The sequence below is a fragment of the Neoarius graeffei genome, chromosome 4, assembly GCF_027579695.1.
Source record: "Neoarius graeffei isolate fNeoGra1 chromosome 4, fNeoGra1.pri, whole genome shotgun sequence".
NCBI classification, from domain to species: Eukaryota; Metazoa; Chordata; class Actinopteri; order Siluriformes; family Ariidae; genus Neoarius; species Neoarius graeffei.
In genome coordinates this window covers 47313224-47333383 of record NC_083572.1, presented here as the reverse complement: position 1 = coordinate 47333383, position 20160 = coordinate 47313224, and the positions used below count along the sequence as shown (strand labels likewise).

The following is a 20160-nucleotide window of genomic DNA, read 5'->3' as shown; positions in this document are numbered from 1 at the left end:
GAGCACACTCTCCATTCATTCGGCATTTTCTTTCTCTAGGATCTTATTAAACCATCTCGTTAGGAACTCCACAGCCGTCTCACCCAAACATCTTCAAGCCTCAATCGGGATACCATTCGGTCCGCCTGCTTTCCCAGTCTTCATTCTTTTCATGGCTGCCCTCACCTCATCCTTACTAACCAACTCTGCTTCCTGATTTGCTGTCTCCAACGAATCTGACCTTTTCTCTCTTGGATTCTCCTCATTTAATAAATCCTCAAAGTACTCTTTCCACCTTCTTAATACACTCTGCCAGCACATTTCCATTTTTCATCACTCTTGCCTGCTGTACATCCCTCGCTTCCCTGTTTCTCTACCTAGCCAGTCTGTACAGGTCTTTCTCTCCTTCTTTGGTCTCCAGTCTTTCGTACAGCTCCTGGTATGCATCTGCTTTTGCCTTCGCTACCGCTCTTTTTGCCTTCGGTCTCGTCTCTCTGTATAACTGCCTGCTTTCCTCGTCTCTCTGATTGCCCCAATTCTTCTTTGCTAGCCTCTTCTCTTTTATAATTTCCTGCACTTTTGTTCCACCACCATGTCTCCTTGTTTTCCTTCCTCCTTCCTGATGACCACCCTAGCATCTTCCTTGCTGCCTCTCTTACTAGTACAGCAGTAGTATCCCAATCTTCTGGCAGACTTCCATTACCACTCAATGTTCGTCTCATTTCTTCCCTAAACTCCTTCTGATGGTCAACCTCTTTTAGTTTCCACCACTTAATAAATGGCAGGCACATAACGATTCACCCAACCCATGGCTCAATTCAATTCATGATACTCAAGCCACAATTAGGTTTTCCCACAATATTTATGAAAGAGAAGGGGGGGGGGGGGGGGGGGGGGGTACTTATTGCCAAAAAAGCAACATTTATTTTCCTATTATCAGCTTCAAGATTCCTTTTGTCAAATAAATAAACCAAGTTTTTGTTTCATTTTTTTAATAATCAAAAACCACCCCAAAAATAATATGCACAGGTTTGTAAAGGTTGGAGCAAAATATAGTAGCCTATTAACTAAAAATTTTCCTTTTCTTAAAAATGGAACTTAACAAAATGGGCCTTTTCTTAATAAACTTATGAACATTTAAGAGCTTATTTTTCCGTCTCTTTTCTTTAGCTTTTGACTGTAAAAAGTCTGTCCAAAAAAAAAAAAAGTCAGATTTCTATTTAAATCTATTTGTACAGTCAGTCAAATCACACAGCATTTTTTTTTTTTGTGCGTTTTCTCTGGCATTCACACTGTGCTACTTCTGCCTGGGGTGAAGGAAGTGAATTTCTGCTATTGCGCCATCTGTTGTCTCAACTTAATTACAGTCAGGGAAAACTGAAATTACACAGCTTGATAATAACCACGATTCAATTTTTGTTTTGATTCAAAGGAATCATACATTTGGATCGTGATTTATCATTACATGATATATTGTTATATGTCTAGTCAATGGATAAATCAATCCAGTAAGGAAGATGAGCACTATGGGCGGTGGTCTTTCCCCTCTACATAAATTGTTATAACATGAATGCACATTCTCCATCTTTATTAATGCATTAACTAGCCAATTCTTAAACATGCAGTACTTTATTTGCCCAGGGTTGAAACTTGGCGGTCACCAGTGGTGACTAAAAACTGACCAGGGCCATTAAACTTGAGGTTTCGTTACCCAAAGGACAACTACGATTTGAGAAGTATGAAAAAAAAAAAACCCAAATAAATAAAAAATGATCCTTCCTTGGAGTACCTTTATTTTCTTTGCTTTCCTTCACTCTAAGTTTATGAATTCTAGTAAAAGTTAAGTGCAAAATTCAAAAGCAGTTTGTGAGTTTTTAAGATCGCGCCACGATATCCACTGCTGTGTCCGAAATCACTCACTACTCCCTATATAATGAGTTCGTCATTTTGTAGTGCTGTCCGAATGTACAGTGAGAATTATTACACCTGATATAGTGGACTCATAGTATCCCACAATGCACCGTGAAAAGTAGTGTGCAACCGATGGTCACTAACCAAGCAATATATCCCATCATGCATTGTGGTCGTGCGGATTTCATAAGGACCGTTAAGTATTTTAGATTGAGTATAGCAGTAGTTTGTTTTTCCTTATGACAATGGGCACGAGACAAATTTATAAGCTGTGGCGCGAAAATGGCAATAATATTGTGTTGGGGTGAATTGATGGAGGAAGAAAAACGTTATAAACGGACATTCAAGTACAATTAAAAAATAGTAAGAGAATTGAAAATAAGATAAAATAGAATAAGACAGATAAAATACAAGAATAAACGTTCCAGTGAAGAGTGAGGAATTAATCAAAAGCCTCAAATTTGATTTAATAAAAGGCAAAAAATTATTCAGCCTTGATTTAAAAGAACTGAAAAATGCAGCGGACACAAAATACTTTGTATTTATTAAATGTAGGAAATACGCCCAGTATAATATGGATTTACCACAAAAATACATGCATGTATTTATTATTTTGAAAACCCACCAGCCGACTGATCTGCCACGTTTTAACTGTGCGACAGTAATGACGTAAATAACGACGCTGCTGAGTAGCATCCGAAAGTGTTTTTTCATTTTATCAAGGAGCTCACTATATAGTCCTTTAAATAGAATTCCCTAGATAGTGAGTAGCGAATTAGTGAGTGATTTCGGACACAGCACACAACTTTCCCGAACGCTGACCTTTCCCAAGATTCACTGCTGTGTCATCGCGGAAGCCAGGATCTTTCTTCGGTAGTTAAGATCAAAACTGGTTAAACGGGTCCGATTTTCTGACGAGCTCTGGGGATAATACAATCAAAGTGCCCCATCTGTCTACCCTCACGGAATGGATAGATGACATGAAGTTGTGGCCTGATGTCAGCTACGTTGACATTGTCAATTACTGTATTCTTAATTGGTTTACTAATAAACGTAGTGTTTATATAGTCTAAGTCGCTTTGGACAAAAGCATCTGCCAAATACCATAACCGTTAGGGATGAGCGAGTACAGCATTATCTGCATCTGTAAACCATATGAATTATCTGTATCCGTACTTGGAGTGGGCGGGGCCTAACCCAGAAGTGGGTCTGGTTGTCTTGAAATGGGCGGGGCTTTAACCAGTATGTTATTTTAAGCATGCAATTGATATTGATCAGAAATTGTTATATTTATTGCTGATTAGAAAAATTATTTACAGGACAGCATCAGCATTGAGCTTCAGATCAATGGTTTTGATCACGATAGCAAACGAACTATTTACAGAACAAGTTTTGCAACAATGAATACAACACATGCGGTTGCAATTATGAAATGAAATGTAATGAACAAGAGTTTTCATACTCAACATAACTTTCTTTTTTTAACTTAATTTTTTTTATGATCAGTGTGATTTTTTTTTTGGTTCTTTTTTATTTCCACACCAGGTGTGCGCACGCATGTGTAGCTTAATTTGTAATATTATTTATACCACTACTACCTAGAAAGTGTCACTCAGTGCGTGAAGTAAAATAAAACTGGTTAGAGCCAACTGACTGTTTAAAAAAAAAAAAAAAACCTCTGACGACCGGCAGAGAGAGAGAGAGAGAGAGAAGCTTAATTTGTAATACTTATGCCACTACTACCTTTATTTTTACATGAATTTCAGCAAGAAAGTGTCAGGACACTCAATGCGTGAAGTAAAAAAAAAAAAAAACAACAACTTTTAAACCAACGGTTAAAAAAAGAAAAAAAAAAATCTCCGACAGGCAGAGACGCAACGCGAGTCGTTTTCTACCAAGCACCACGTCTGAACAAACCCACGTTTACCAGAACTCTACTGGTTATAAGTAAGTACAAAGTGAAATAAAAACAAACTTGAAGCTGAAGAAACTTGAAACGTTAAGGGTTGTTTTACAATCAGGGTACAAAGTTTGTGTCACAGGGGTCCAAAATTCAAATTGATTCAAACTGGTTCTTGTACCAGTTTTTAAGTGAAGGACAAGTTAAAGAACAGATAGGCATGTGTAATAGTTTGTATTATAACAAGTGTAGCTTTAAGCAGGGCTGGGAGAAACAAATGAAGTGATTCTCGGAGAGGACATTTTTTGACAATTCAGAATCCACTACTTCCATCGTGCTTTTAAATATAAGTATAAGGCTGTAAGCTTTGTGTTAGTTCTCATCTCATTATCTCTAGCCGCTTTATCCTTCTACAGGGTCGCAGGCAAGCTGGAGCCTATCCCAGCTGACTACGGGCGAAAGGCGGGGTACACCCTGGACAAGTCGCCAGGTGCTTTGTGTTAGTTGTCTCTAATATTTATGTCCCAATATCTTGACCACATTTTAGGACGAAAATAATCATGTTAGATATGTTATTTTATATTGAAAAATTATCTGTCGCGGAGAGGACATTTTTTTTGACACAATTACATACTAATTTGATCAAAATAGTCTGAAAACTTACTGGCATTCAACATTAAAACTTAACTATGTTTCCAATGATATGGAACCAAATATTTGTTTTATGGTATAAAGAATGATTTAAGTGCATCCCTTTTGGAGCTACCTGTGGTCAAAAAAGCACTTTTTCTAAATATGACACATATTGCCATACATTCACCAAAAATAACGTTATCACCACATTTTTTTTTGCATGGTAAATAGAGCTATCACAGGGCTACAATAAACAACCAAGTTTATTTAGTCAAGCCTTTGGATATTGAAGATAAGTGTTAAACGTGATTTTTAGCTTGCGTACCCCGATTGTAAAACAACCCTTAATGGAAAAGAGCCGCGAACCTGAGTGACTGAGGGAGAGACAGAGAGCTGTTCTCTGTGTGAGTGAGCAGAGCGGTGTGTGTAGCGGAGGGGCGCTGTGATGCTGTGTGAGGATTTTCATTCAGGCCGAGCACAGATATTGACTCGTATTACTCGTATAATACTCGTACTCGGCAAAAGTGCTTTATCCGTACCGGATACTCGTTTCAGCCGAGTGTCCGGCTCAACTCTAATAACCATATTAACCATAAGCACCAAGCTATAGTCTAACAGAACTCTACCAGCCTACTCTACCGTGATGTCTCTTGTATAGGCTTGAGAAGCAAAAGCTAGGTCAGAGAAGCATAGGCTAACCATTTTAATGCAGCTGCAAACACTGTCAAACTTGCGAAACAATTAACATAGACTTAAATAATTCCTTGTCTATGTATTTGTCCAAGCTTCTTCAACTTCTTAAAGGTCTCATTGCATCGTTTTTTCATTAATTGTGCGGTGGTCTCTAGTATGAATGAATGCCCTGCGAGCCGGTTTTGGTGAAAAAAATGCTGTGGTTCTCCTGTTTCAGGCTGTTCTAGTTTGGTGGAGGAGTGGGTGGCGGGAGAACGACAGGATTTCAGCTCTCATTAATATTCATGACATGTAAACGTGTTACCTCTGATTGGCTAACAGCACTGTGACACTATCTCCAGTGGGTCAGAACAAGCAGATGTCTTTGTAAAAACTGTTTTGATTGGCTATTATGGTCTCGACATCGATGTTTTGACCAATAATGTAGATAACACGAATTTTACATCACATTCAACGAGATTAAACGAGACTAAAGATGGTGACTTATACGCTCTCCTTTTGGCCCCAAGATTATATACCTGCTTGGCTTCAAATTGAGAAAAAATGCTGCTCCCCAACTTCTTTATCAGCTCTACTTTTTTCGGCTTTACCCATCACATATTCGTATTCTGTAAACAATCCAATAGTCTCACAATCACTCAGAATTTGGTCTTCAATAAGAAAGTACTTTGGGTGGCACTTTGGATCACTTCAGGCCCCTCTAATCGCAAATCATTTATTTGCTCCTTCGCTCTCTGATACAAAGTTTTGTGAGTGGTACGATAAAGGGATTCACTTCTTTCGGGACCTTTTTATTGTGGATAAATTCCCATCATTCCAACAATTACGAATTAAATTTGATCTACCTCACTCACATCATTTTAGGTATTTGCAGCTGCGAGATTTTGTCAGAAAAAACACCAAATCCTTCCCTAACATACCAGATAGTACACCAATGGATTCTATATTCTTACTGAATCCATTGACAAAAGGAGGAATCTCGACTCTTTACAATGCACTTTCATGTTTAAATGGTGCCACCTCCTTAGATCATTTGAAAACAGCCTGGACAAATGACCTGGGAACAGTCATAACTGATGAACTTTGGACAGGAGCTTTGAAGCAGGCGCACTCCTCTTTGGTCTGTGCAAGACATGGGCTCTCTTGCAGTTTAAAGTACTTCATCGATTTCATTTTTCAAAAGTAAAGCTCTGTAGAATGTATCCAAATATAAATCCTGCATGTGACAGATGTAGTCAATCACCAGACTCGTTAGCCCATACGTTCTGGCACTGTCGGAGAATAATTATATACTGGCAAAAGATTTTCCAATCTTTCTCGGACATCACAGGAAGAGTGATTGATCCTAACCCACTGACAGCTATCTTTGGAGTTAAAGGACCTGGTCTCGTACTGTCTAGCTCTCAATATAGCATAACATTTATATCTCTTCTAGCACGCAGACTGAGTTTACTGAACTGGAAGCAGGCTCGACCCCCGACTCACTCTGTAAAAGTCTGTTAGAGTTTCTAAAGGTTTCAGGTTTCAATGTTGGGGACACTGAGCCTCGTTTATCAATCTTTTAGTAGAGTTGTGCATATGCAGAAGCTAAAGTGAACTAAACATTTCCAATTCATATTTATGCGAGTTGAAGCCAATTGTTTACATTAGCTCGTATTGTCTGTAAATTTAAACACGCCAATGAATACCAAATTTCTCATGTAAATCAGGGGCGTAGCGAGGATTTTTCAGGGTGTGCGCGTGCGCATGCGTGTGTGTCACACACTGACTGGCAGCCTGAGTACATTATGTAACAAAAAATAATTACCTTTGCTAGTTTTAGGCAGCTTAGAAACCGGCTCTTCCATTATTGCGGTTTCTTCCACGTTTTCTTGATGTGTTCTAGAAACGGCACTAAAACTTAGCTTCGAAACCACAAAATGCAACTTTGATGGAAAATATATATATATATATATATATATATATATATATATATATATAATAAATTGCTTACCTCTCTTCACGTCGAAAGAAGGAAGAAAGTTTTGCTTGTTTTGAGACGGTGAATTATTAACACGAGGAAATACTTGTAATTCGCAACTAAAGACTGCAGCTACACTGGCAGCTTGAACATGCTTTCTAGTGCGATTGTGTTGCGCTTGCGCAGAATGGTATCAGTCCTTAGCACGTGCACCTGAAGGCACGCCTTGGGCGCGCGCATGCCTAACGAGCTCTGGCACGCACGCCGTTAACAAAGAACACCTGTCTTTAATCAATGAACTGTGTTTGGGCTATTTAAGGACTGCGCCCATACAAGGACGATGCGAAGTATTACGCCGCGTCTAGGAATGCGAAAAATCTGAAAAATAAATTTCTCCATTCGGGAAACCGGAGATTTTCAAGAGTTTTGTCAAATATCTGGATTTCCGGGTAAATCTGGCAGACTTTCATCTATATGTAATTATATGGCGCTTTTCTCCCCCTAATCTGTAATAAAGTACAGCGAAAAACATTATAAATAAACCATTGAAATTCCCAAAGAACAAAATCATACCACCACACTTTTACATTGTTACATTCCTACCATACACTAAGATGCATGGAGCAAAGTGGGCACTCACTTCTGCTTTCCCTGAAAATTGGATCAGTGAATTGCTGGCTGGACCGAGGTCCTCTCTGGTGGGCCCATTCCTCAGCTCGCTTCTCCAGCTCTTGCTGCTGTAGCTGCTTGTCGACCTGCTGCTGCCAGGCTTCGGGCGTCAAGGTGGAACTCCTCTGCCACTCACCCTGAGAGGGGGGATCATTCAGGGTTTTGGCACAACCTTCCTCCTTCACTTTTGGGGGGCTGGGCAGGACTGGACATGGTAGCAGGCCATCCTGGGTAGATGGCACGGCTGTATGGGGTTGGTCTTCATGCTATTAGCCAAAGAAAACGCTGCGTTATCCAACTTCCGAACAGAGTTGCAATTTACTACAGACACACGAGGTCATGATGCAATAAAAGGAAAAGCATACCGGTTCTTTCGCATTTCGGTCAGGTTGAATGTACTTCAGTAAGGCAGTCTTGCTACCGACTTTAACAGATCCCTGGAAAAGAGAAAAACCATAAAGTGACGACTGCTGATTATTTGATCGATTTTCCCCTACAAATGCATCTGGACAAGGTTTCTTCCAGAAGGCATCAGGTCAGACTCTTTAGAAGTAACTGGTAAGGACGTATGTGATGGAGACACGAGGAGAACAAGTACTCAACCCCGATAAAAATCCAGTCCTCCTCCATTTTAATATTCAGGCACTCCCAAAGAAAACGAAATCTGTGCCTAATATATGCAAAGAGGCCTAAAGTGTGCAAACTCATGCACAATGACCAATATTTGAGAAGAGAAAAAAAAAGTATTCTTTGGGGACCATTAATTACCTTACCTTTTAAGAATTGAACTTTCAGTCCTTATGGAAAAAGGTGTCAATTTACGTCTGTCTAAAGCAGGTAAATGTGTAATGCTAATTAAATACAGCTTAGTAACCACGTGTGGCACAATAAAAAAAAAGGAACATTTAATATTCATATTAATAATTACCTTGTAAGTGTTTTTCCCAAAAAAAAAAAAAAAAAACCTGGAACACAGCACCCATTTTCTTTGTGGAAATGGTGTAGAAGGGGATCAAAGTAGAGAACATTTCATTGTGAACTTGAGAACAATGGCAGTTCCACTGTTAATATCTGTATTAATGAGCAGAGGGTCGAGAGATCAAATCCCCGGTTCACCCAAAAAAAAAAAAAAAAAAAAAAAGAGGCAAGCCATTGCTGATCCACTGATCCAGACAATTTAATGGTGACCTGTGATCTAACCCCAACTTACCTCCAAAGTTGACGTGTGTAAAAATGTTTCATGGTACTGTATACTTGACCGAATGGATTGTATGTCAGGTTTTTCCACTCACTTTTACCATGTTCTAGGTTGCACCTCCATGTGCCAGCTTTTTTTTTTTACCATCTACAGTTATGCATGCAGTAACCACGTACATCTTTGTGTAGCTGTTCCTTGTGGGTGGCAGCACAGCTGCAGGGCCCACAGTTCAAGCCTGAGCTCGAGTTATCATCTGTGGAGAATTTTGCATGCATTCCCCATTTCTGCACAGGCTTCCTCCTAGTTCTCTAGTTCCGTTCCCAAAACAAACTGGATGGAGGACTGGCTATATTCAATTTGCCCCCCCAAGCATGAATGTGTGCACGCAGGTATGGTGCCCTCTGACAGACTGGCATTTCATCCAAAATGTATTCCTCTCTCACGCCTACTATTACCAAGATGGCTTACGGCTCTACCGTGACCCTGACCAGGTTAAAGTCATTGAAGATGAATGAACAAATTGTTGCACATTAACTGCTTTCTTCTCAATTTCGGAATTTGAGATCCCACAGCCGTCTGTACCCAACGAACCTTTTTTACACGCACACACACACACACCCCTGCAAACTGTCCAGAAATCTTTTCACACAAAGGATATATTATGCTTGATTTAGTGCAAGCTCATCTAAATAGAAACTGTTTACGGGTGTTTCATGTGGACACATTTACTGAATACCTCCAATTTGCATGTTAAACTACTTTGAGGCAGATAATGAGAGGGAATTCTAGCGATACTTGGCACAAGGTTCCATCTTGAAAGGGTACTGAAGAAACGTGCTTCTAAATCAATAAAGAAGGGATGCTTCGACAAATATTCCTCTCCGATTTAGAAGCTATGCTTAAACAAAACCGACCCAAAATCCAGGCAGAAAAAAAGGTGAAAACATTAAGAGTGAGGCTCTCTTTAGGAAATCCGAATGGGCATAACACACTCCCAACCGGAAGGCTACTGCCTATCCACCCGCTACACAATTTGCCCAACAAGGCAGCTGAAACAAAGATGCTGGAATGAAAATGTAAAACAGAAGGAAGGATCCTACAGGATACGGTCATTACTACAACATCTTTAACTTTCCTTTCTACAACCACTCTCAAACTTTTTGCTCCAGCAGATGCGTCAAACCAACAGGCCTGGAGGTGTGGTAATTTCAGTATTAAAATTACAAGAAATGTGATTTACTGTAGTGATTTGCAAGACAAAATGTCTACATAAGTAGAGAAGAGAGGCTGTGACCTGAACTTTCAAAATAAAATTTTCTAAATGAATAACAGACAGCAGGTTCTTGAGCTAAGCAGCAAAAATTAAAATCAGTGCAAGCATAAATATCAGAAACCAACCTCTGAACCAACAACTTCATTTTCCATCACGGAATTCCCACTCCGACACCCACCAAGGTTAACAATGCAAAAAGTCAACATCTCAAACAAGTCAAGAGGTTTCAAAAAAAAAAAAAAAAGAACCAAGCCTTGAAAAAATAGGATGTTCAAATATTCAAGACACTGAATATCCATGTGAAGCTTTCCAGACTGAGATTCAAACATGGCAAGCAAAGAGCGACAGAATTCCACATGATAAAAGGCAAGGGCTGAGGGAAAAGAAAAGAAGAAAACACAGCCCACAATGAGTGACATTGGTAAATGCCAATAAGGAACTGCGAATGAAGGCCGAGAGTGTATGGAACAACTTGCAGGCCATGGAAAGTGGCGTACTTTTACTGGAAACCGCCACCGGTGCTGATTTTTGAAGTGATGAAACAAGTGGTGATGAAAATTTTCCAAAGTCAATAAGAAGCTGTGAGGATGGGTGAACAATGACTGATGCCATCGCACCATCAAGAAATGGAAGCAGTGCACCACTGCAAGGATGAACCTGTTGGAGCCAAAACCCATCAGATGATAAAGTCATCAAACGAGAAAGTGACCGAAAGCTAATTTAAAAGTAGAAGCTGAAATTGGAGACATTAAACCACGCAAGTCCGTTATCAAGTAATGTTTCGCAACTTCAACACATGGATAACATCAACAAAAGCTTAAAAATATTAAATTTGCATTTTTACCCAGATAAGCCAAAGAGATTTATATTCCCACAGAAAATTTAATGTTGATAAAGGTTTCAAAACACTTGAAAAAAAAAACACAACTGTATGAATTTAAGATTGGGGGGGGGGGGGGATATTTTGTGTTGTCCTAGTTTTTTCTGTGCAATATATTGCCATTACAAACTTCTAAGCGTAAAAATGTTCAGGCCTTCTTTCATGCCACGCAAGCCGAATAAAAGAAAAACTATCCGTTTAATGGATATATAAAATGGGCTGTTTTCTTTTAAACTGCTAATATTTTCATGTGTGTGATAACTTATGGAGAGGATGAAGGCGCTTTGAGTATTCCCATGTACCCGCCCCCCATGTGCTGACCACCCATCCCACCCTTGGCCCTGCCCCAGCCCAAGCCTTCTTTGAAGACACAGCTGCTGTAGAGGGACAAGAATGGGCCACCTGGTTGGACTCCATGAAGTGGACAGCATCCTCGATGTTTAAAAACTCCACATAGGCCGTATCGGAGCTGTAACCTGGGGACAGCATTTGAAATACAAATGGGTCTGTATTAGTTAAATCCAGTAAATAGATAAAACATTAAAAAAATTTTTTTCACGGTGAATATAACAGCGACCTATTCTCTTACAATCCATACATTTAGTGGTCTTAGTGGTGACCATCAGAATTGCACAAGAGCTTTTTTGCTTTCAGTAACTGAAAAGCAAAATCATACAAGAATTGTTCTAGTTAATTCAGCTTGCAACAGTGTAAAATGCAAGCTCATCGCGCTTGTGTCTGATGTTGCTTGAAACAGTATAATGCATGGTTGATATGATGTGCTACAACCTGCGCAAATTCACACCTAAATATTGCTCGCATATCTGATGACAAATCTGCATGATCATGTAAACCAAATCAGGTGTTCAAAACTGAACTGAACTCGTATTACGCTGTATGAGGTCTGCTGTTGAAAAACAAACAAAACTGACCAAACCATCATCGCAATCTATAAAGCATGGTTTGTTTGTGTAGGGAATTCCTCAGAGCTCCAAAGTTGCTAGTCACAGACATTTTAAGCATTCTTAAAACAGACAACATCCAGTATGGAAACATTTTCTTGTGTAAGACCCTTAAGAATATTTGACTCAAAAGAGGCAATAATATAAATAAGAATTCAATAATTCGGATACTGTACCTTTCAATCTACAACATATGACCCCCAATTTAACCAACTGTCAAGCAAAAAAATAAAATAAAATAAAATAAATAATAATTTAAAAAAAAATCATTATTAGCCTAATTTAATCCTCAAACAGCTCAGAGGTCAACCCAAGAGGCCACATGTAATAACCTCATATTTTACTAAGCAGTAGGGGCATCACGTGTGTGTGTGATCACCAGTTCCCAGCAGTGTATTGGAAAATCTGCTAAATCCAAAATCATTTTAAGATGAAAGGTGCTAAGAGAGAACTGCACAAGCTCCAGCACAAGATGACAAAGGATGAGGGACAGGAAACCAATTGTTTTAACAAGAAAAATGGAAGGATATTCGAAAACCTAAGGTGTCTAAGGTGCGGAAAACCGTTAGAAGACAACCGTAACGAGCGCAAGACTCGGGGAGCGAAGAGCGAAGTGTTGCGAATGTTAAAGAAGATTCTAAAAGGGAAATCTCACCTGGAACAACATCCTTGATTTTCATGCCTTGCATGGGCACTCCATCCCGCACCGCAAAGGCATCCAGTATCTGTGAAAGGAAATTTTTTAGAGTCAGAACCCATGGTGCTTTCATCTAAGATGACAAAACTGGAAAATAAATATTCACAAACTACCTGCTGCATTGTAGCAGTTTTGGGAATTCCAGAGATGGCAATGGTATTTGAGAGCTTATCCTGAATTCTGGCATTCCTGTAATCTTGATCCTGTGCACAATTGACAAGTGTTTAAAGGATGCAAAAAGTTTAATCTAAACATTGGACTCGTACTGTCACAGAGGTCTCTCTCCAAGAAAGCAGCAAACGCTTGTAAAGACTCTGCAAACCAATCCTCATACGAGTGTATAAAATTATTTGCATCACTTCCAAGATACTGAAAAAAATATTCTGAACATTTAAAATTCTAAATTCAGGGAAGCCATGGCCTAATGGTTAGAGAAGTGGCTTTGGGATCAAACAGTCACCAGTTCAAGTCCCTGGACCAGTAGGAATGGCTGAAGTGCCCTTGAGCAAGGCACATAACCCCCAACTGCTCCCCAGGCAGCTCTGGGTACACTGTACATCACTCTGGATAACAGCATCTGCTAAATGCCATTAATGTAATGTAGTAGTAGTAGTAATAATAATAATAATAATAATAATAATAATAATAAACAACTGCACAGTGGTGTAGTGGTCAGCACTGTTGCCTCACAGCAAGAAGGTTCTGGGTTCGAGCCCAGTGGCCAGCAGGGGCCTTTCTGTGTGGAGTCTGCATGTGGGTTTCTGCCGGGTGCTCCGGTTTCCCCCCCCAGTCCAAAAGACATGTAGGTTAGGTTAACTGGTGGCTCTAAATTGACCGTTGGTGTGAATGTGTTTGTGTCTCTGTGTCAGCTCTGCGATGATCTGGCGACTTGTCCAGGGTGTACCCTGCCTCTCGCCCATAGTTAGCTGGGATAGGCTCCAGCTTTCCCACGGTTACGGATTATGGATAATTAGTTAAACTTATATAGCACCTCTCTCAAGAAAGTCAAACAGAGGAGTTTGCTGTAATGTCAGCAGGAGGTTCCATGTTCAGCATCTGAGCCAACCAACACCAACCATGATTTAGTTGATGAGGACCAGCCCCTTGTTTGTTAGTGTAAGGTCATCTTAGGTGTATTATGGCTGCATAAAGTCGGATCATTCCAGACATCCACATTTACAGCAAAGTAAATTTCACTACAATGAATGCCATTTTCAACACAATACAAACAAAGACACTGACCTGAGAACCAGAGGTATTTGATCTTTCAGGTGGAGCCGATTTGGGTGCTTTCATGGTCTTTTCAGGCCCTTGAAGATCCTCAAGGATATAGTCAAATTTTTGCGCAGAACTGGTCCTGTAATCAATATCTCCGTAGTCCTGGTCTCTTCTTCCCTCTCGGTTATTCTGTGGATCTCTTGGCAAAAGATTCCCTTTCTTTTGGCCCTCATCAAGAGGCGCATCTTTTCCCTTGAAGTTTCCTTGCTCAACTGAGAAATGGCCTTCTTTGATTGACAGGCTCTTTTCTGGAAAGAACGGGTGTCTTCCCCCTGATGGTATGGTGTTGTCAGGCTTTTCATCTCTTGACCAGTGTTGACCTTCTTTGTCTTTGCTGGGGATATTTAGATTGGGATTCAGTGGTAAGTGTGGTAGTTTCTTAGTGACTGAGTGAGATGGATCTCTGCCTGGAACATCAGGTGAAATATTGTCCCACTTTTGGACTGTACGACCCTCTCTTTCTGATCGAGAAAACTCTAAAGTGCCACGATCCTTAGCTGGACTCTCCACCGATGGCCGCTCTCTATCTTTGAACTGTGATGGTTCTCCTACTTCGCCTTCCTTGCCAAGCTCGGATGGAAATCGCTTCTTCACCTCTCTGGATAAAGTTGAACTTCTATTCATTCGCCTGCACCACTCCTCCGAGAGGGATTTACCATCTTCTCCTCTAAACCCTGACCTGTTCTCAGTTTGTTCAGGAAATTCTCTGTCCCTCAGAGTTGGTTCACCGACTTTAAGCACACCTTTCTCTGGACCTTGCCTATCGAGAGGCAAATCAGGTCTTCCCCTGTGATTCATACCTTCACTACCACGAAACATCTGAGGAGAGCGATCCCTAAAAACACCCGATGGTCCCATCCGATTCCTAAAATCTATATCCGATTCAAACCTTCCTCTGGGACTCAAGGGAGGGGCGCAACCTCGTCTATCAAAGTCTACTGACCTTTCCCGGGGAGGCATATCCATACTAAATCCATCAATGTCATTCATGCCCATCTGTGCCCGCTCTCTTTCTCTTCCATGATCATTTCTTTCCACAGACTCCATAGCAAGCCTTCTCCTAATATCCATGGGTGACATGTTGAAACCAGGCATATCCATTCGAAACCTGTCCCTCTCCCTCATGTCCATGAATTGATCTTCAGGTCCCCGCATGTTCCTAATTTGCATGTCCCTGCCACCCATATCTACAGGAGGCCGACCCTGCCCTACATAACCAGGTGCATTTTGCTCCATCTCAAAACGTCTTCTAAACTCTAGTTCATTTTCAGGCATGAAGAAGTCTCGAGGAGAGTCTCTTCCTCTGTCAAGAAGACCCATGTTTCGTCCCACCATATCTGGCAGGTAGTCAAATCTCCTCATGTCCATAGGTGGTCGGTCCTGAGCTCCCATATTCATTCCTTCTCGCCCTCTGAAGCCAGGCATTGGTCCATTTCTTCCTTCAAACATCTCCCCACGTGGGTCCCCACTGCAATGATATCATGTGCTTTACCAGTGTCTATTAAACTTTGGAATAAATGCAGAAATAAGTGTGCAGAATAAAGCAGACTCGGTTAAGGTGTAATATCACAAAACATGGGGTGCTGGTGGCAACCTGTTAAATTTTATGCTTGAAAGCCTTAAGATGAGAGTTGTAATGATGTACCAATTGCTAAAAAAGAAACCCTTTCTATGGTTATAACTACATTTCCAGACATTTAGATAGGAATTAATAAAACATGTCACGCAAGTCATTCCTATAATAGAAGCTTTAAAGCTGCTGGAAGCAACTATAAACACCATGTTCTAACGAGTCAGTAATGACAAGTGGTAGACCTTTTTGATGGATGCCCGACTTCCATTTTGTGTTGCACCTCAAAAAATGAGAACTCATGAGGCAGAGAAAAGAAGAGCTTTATCTGTTCAGGACTCAGACACAATCTCAGTGTTTAAGTCGAGGCTGAACACACCTTCTTAGTCAAGCCTTTTGTTAATAGCTTTTTATTAGGTAAAGGAGTAGATCTAGAGGATCCAAGCAAAGTGTGTTTTGGTAAACTGGGATGTCTGGATGCTGTTGCCTACCCTTCTCACATGTTCACTCAGGTTTGGTGACTGAAGTAGCTAGCTGTTTAATGTCCCACAGCTCATGCCTGTGTTACCTTCTGGCTCTCCCTTTTAGTTATGCTGTCATAGTTAGTCTTGCCAGAGTCCCTGCTTGCACTCGGTGCAAAATGTATACTGTTCTTTACTATTAGGTGACATCGGGCATACCTAACAACCTGCCCCCCCGTTGAGTTACATGTCAATCCGGAGACACCAGTGATGCAGACTTCTTTTGCTCTTTGGACCTGCCTGATCCATCCTGATGCCCTACTTCTGGCTGGAGTCTCATCACTTCACTCCTGTGGAGGATGGCCCCATATGGACAGTTGAAAGACACACTTGGAAGATGGCCCTGGACACTTATAGTTTGGCTAAGATGGCTGAGGACGACAATCACCATGATAACTTTAGGACTACAGGTGTCATGAACGGTTTTGCACTCAAGTCCCCATCAATTAGAGATGCCAACATTGACACGTGAGAAAGAGTAGCATCTCCGAGCACAATGAGGCGAAGCAGAGCGAAGTGAGGCTTCCTATTAGGCTGGGGGGGCCACCAAGGACCCCAGAAACCAAATTTCAGGGAAGTGCAGAGATGCAATCTAGGCCATTTTGAGCTACTTTTTGAGAAAAATAAATGCAGGGTTTACTGTACAGTATAAGCGCAATTATCCAAACTCTCTGGGGAAAAAGTTTGGCTAACTAAGAGGATGTTCAGATAAAAGGGGTTCAGATAACTGAGCTTGTACTGTAATATACTGTAGTGTTTCAGCAGTTTCGTCATGATCAACAACAAAAGCCAAAGATTTATGTATAGGTCTTTCAATAACAAAAAAAAATTAATACTGTATTTACTTCCTGAACTGTGCACCAGTCTAATACTGGACTTAACTTAAAAAGTCAATATTGAAAGATGCCCATCCATACAACATTTAATTAAACTGAGCATGCTGAAGTTACTTAGGTACGGTAATTTGTTGTCTGTAGCTGACTTTGCTTTCTCCAGTGTACTTCCATTGTATAACTGTCTTCACTTCACACCTGACACTAGTTTGTGAGAGAAATCAAAAGTTTCTGTTCAGGAACACGACCACCAAAGACAGTTTGCTTCCAGGAAGATGACTACGCATCACTACTGCGCATTTCTGAGCACTGCATTGAACACGTGCTATGACTGGCCGAGACCACAAATCAGGTCACCTCTCGGCTAATCACAGTGCAGCTAACATAAGGATATGGAAATTCCCGGAATTATCCGAATCAGCGTAAACAATGACACGTGAAACAGTCCGAACGCTGAAAATATGTTGAGTAGATCGATACCTGGGCAAAACCGGTTGAAAAACGTATTATTTTTCCAGTCTACACGTAGCACCGTAATTGTGCTTCAAATCTGTAGCTGCTACGCCCAAGTTGTGTATGCTGGCATCTCCGCATCAATGAAAAGTTGATGACTTCAACAAAATACACTTCATGCTAAAATGATAATGACCTTCCTGGTGACACAGTTGTACTTTGTGACTCTATAGGACACAGTTACAGAAGCAAGCTATCTATAATCATGCTATCTGTTATCACCCAAATGAGGATGGGTTCCCCTTTGAGTCTGGTTCCTCTCAAGGTTTCTTCCTCATGTCGTCTGAGGGAGTTTTTCCTTGCCACCGTCGCCACAGGCTTGCTCAGCAGGGATAAATAAATGTATTGGGGATAAAATTTGTTCTAATTTCTGTAAAGCTGCTGTCTGTTGTTAAAAGCGCGATACAAATAAACTTGACTTGAGCTTTATATGACCCTTCCCCTAAATGTAAGGATGTTTGTAGAAAAGAACATTTGCCTCCTCTCTTAATCTTCTGTAAAAACCCTTATCACAGTCTGCCATATTGAAGTGTTGCATACGTGGTATAAAACATTTGCATGACACAAAATTTGCAAATGTCAGATACACAAATCATATGCATCAAGTATTACTTAGTATATGAAAAAATTGAAAGGTGCTATAATCATGAAAAATAGCATGTTTTACATCAACATTTCACTTCATAGTTATAGATTGAGAGTTCTACCTCTCATTTGCTTGGATTTCAAGTTACGTGAATCGCTGATTGCTAAACGGACCATGGATGGCTTGTTTATTTGCCCGTGCTTTAGTGATACTTAAGCCATCACGAGCATTCAATTCTCAGCCAGTGCGCATCTAGACATAGAGCTTCCTGCGATGAGATAACTAGTGACGCCATGCAAATATCAAATGGTAAGCATGTGGCCCAGGCTGCCCTGCTCAAGATCAGTCATTAGCGAAAACATGCTCCACAGGACCGAGGTCTGGCCGAGTCAGTCCAACGCCTCCTTCACAGCTCTTAATTAAATCTTTGCACTGTGGCATCATGAATTCCACCAAAGAGTGCATTCAGTATTGGGGGTTCAACGTTACCATCTGATCCCACTCGGTGAGCCACGGTTTAGATACTGGCTTTAATGGCTGGTTTAGAGTCTCTGGAAAGAGTCAGACTCATTTTGCTCATGAGGCTAGATTTGAATATGGCAGTTCAGCTTCCTGAGTCAATTTCAGCCTGGGAATAAACCTCCGATATGAGGAATAGGAGGAAAAGATTATTGGGCTACAAGCAGAGCTCTGTTGGGGGACATGAGCTTCTGCACTGAGAGGTCTCAGTTGCAGAACAAAGGATTTCAGCTGAGCCACATCTGCCACCACATTCCTTGAAAGCAAGTCAAGTTGCTGTCTGGACTTCTTTCGATTAAATTTGAAAATTATTAAACAAGTAAGGTATTTGTGTGTGAAGACAAGCTTGTAGATGTTTACATGGATCCCAGTTTACCCAAGAAACATAAAATCTAGACAAATATCAGAGGTAAATCTGTAAACTTTATAATATACTCAAGATGTTGCACCCTAATGATATTAAAACGCAATCAAATACTATACATTAGAACTAACTGAAATATTGGCATGTTTACTCATATACCCATGTAAATCCCATTCAGGCTATGACATTTGGTGCATTAGGTAAGATTTGTCAAGACAGTTAAATGGGTGAAGTTGAATATGATGAGCGAGTTTTGTTTTTTTAAATTCACTGAACCCACCCATGTTTCCACCCACGTACACAAAGCTCTGCCCCCAAAATCAATGGTGGTCCAACTCATGCTAGCATGATAACTAGAGTTACCATTAGCAAGGACGATCATGACACCACTTTCAAGGGCACTCGAACAGTCGACTGGTACAACTCTATACCAGTTTCGACCGAGGTATGACTCTATAAACTATTTCTATTCATAATGATTTATAAAGATGTAAAGAGGCATTGGGAGCTTGTCTATAAAAACGACTAACAAGAGGCCAATCCATATAGAAACACAACATTCTGGACCAGAAGGAAGGTTTTCAAACCGTTTTTCTTCTTTCCAGCTATGCAATACACTTGTTCTGAGACAGTGGTGTATACTTATTTCATTTCTACATCATTTGTTCTAGTAACAAATTAAAAATACTGACTGTTGCACCTCTAATGCAGAAGTTTCCAAAGGAATTGTAATGTATCTAAAAATATATCCCCCCCCAAAAAAAAAAAATCCCTTGTGTGAAGAATCATTCTGATTGATCTTACCAAAATGGCATCCCCCCTCGAGGTCCAGATCTTGAACCGTTCCACATTATGGGTCAGCTTCTCAGCTTACACTAGCCTCTTCTGCACAAAAAGCTGTTCGCCTACAAACAAAACAGACTTTCACAATTACTCAAATCTGTGATTTACGATTAATATACAGCACACTTTTGGTTTGGTAGCATGCAAAATAATGTGAACTGAGGCACAGCACAATCCATACATACTCAACTTACAATGAGGTTCACATCTCAAACAATTCCATAAAGAATGGTTGATCCGCCAATTTGAAAAGGTCGGCTCTCCTTGTACATGCCACAAACCCATTCACATACCGAGAGCTTAAAGAGATTGCTGTTTTAGTGTGGTTTGTTCCATGACTTCACATTATTCTTATTGATAGTATCAGCCAATCACTGT

At 40.5% G+C, this 20160-nt stretch overlaps 1 protein-coding gene across 3 annotated transcripts in view; it reads right to left on the bottom strand.

The window, feature by feature from the left end:
* rbm6 (RNA binding motif protein 6) overlaps nt 1–20160 on the bottom strand; it is a 76319-nt gene that overhangs the window by 31356 nt on the left and 24803 nt on the right. For 2 of the 3 annotated variants that reach the window (XM_060919284.1, XM_060919286.1), the window contains exons 2-8: nt 19744–19844; nt 13998–15501; nt 12869–12958; nt 12714–12783; nt 11499–11572; nt 8111–8182; nt 7717–8011 (exon numbers count right to left, since the gene is read on the bottom strand). In XM_060919284.1, coding sequence (XP_060775267.1) covers nt 7717–8011; nt 8111–8182; nt 11499–11572; nt 12714–12783; nt 12869–12958; nt 13998–15501; nt 19744–19790 — 2152 coding nt within the window. In that variant the 5' untranslated portion in view covers nt 19791–19844. Of the gene's footprint in view, nt 1–7716; nt 8012–8110; nt 8183–11498; nt 11573–12713; nt 12784–12868; nt 12959–13997; nt 15502–19743; nt 19845–19976; nt 20052–20160 lie in introns of those variants that run through there. The other variant, XM_060919285.1, reaches the window with a different exon arrangement.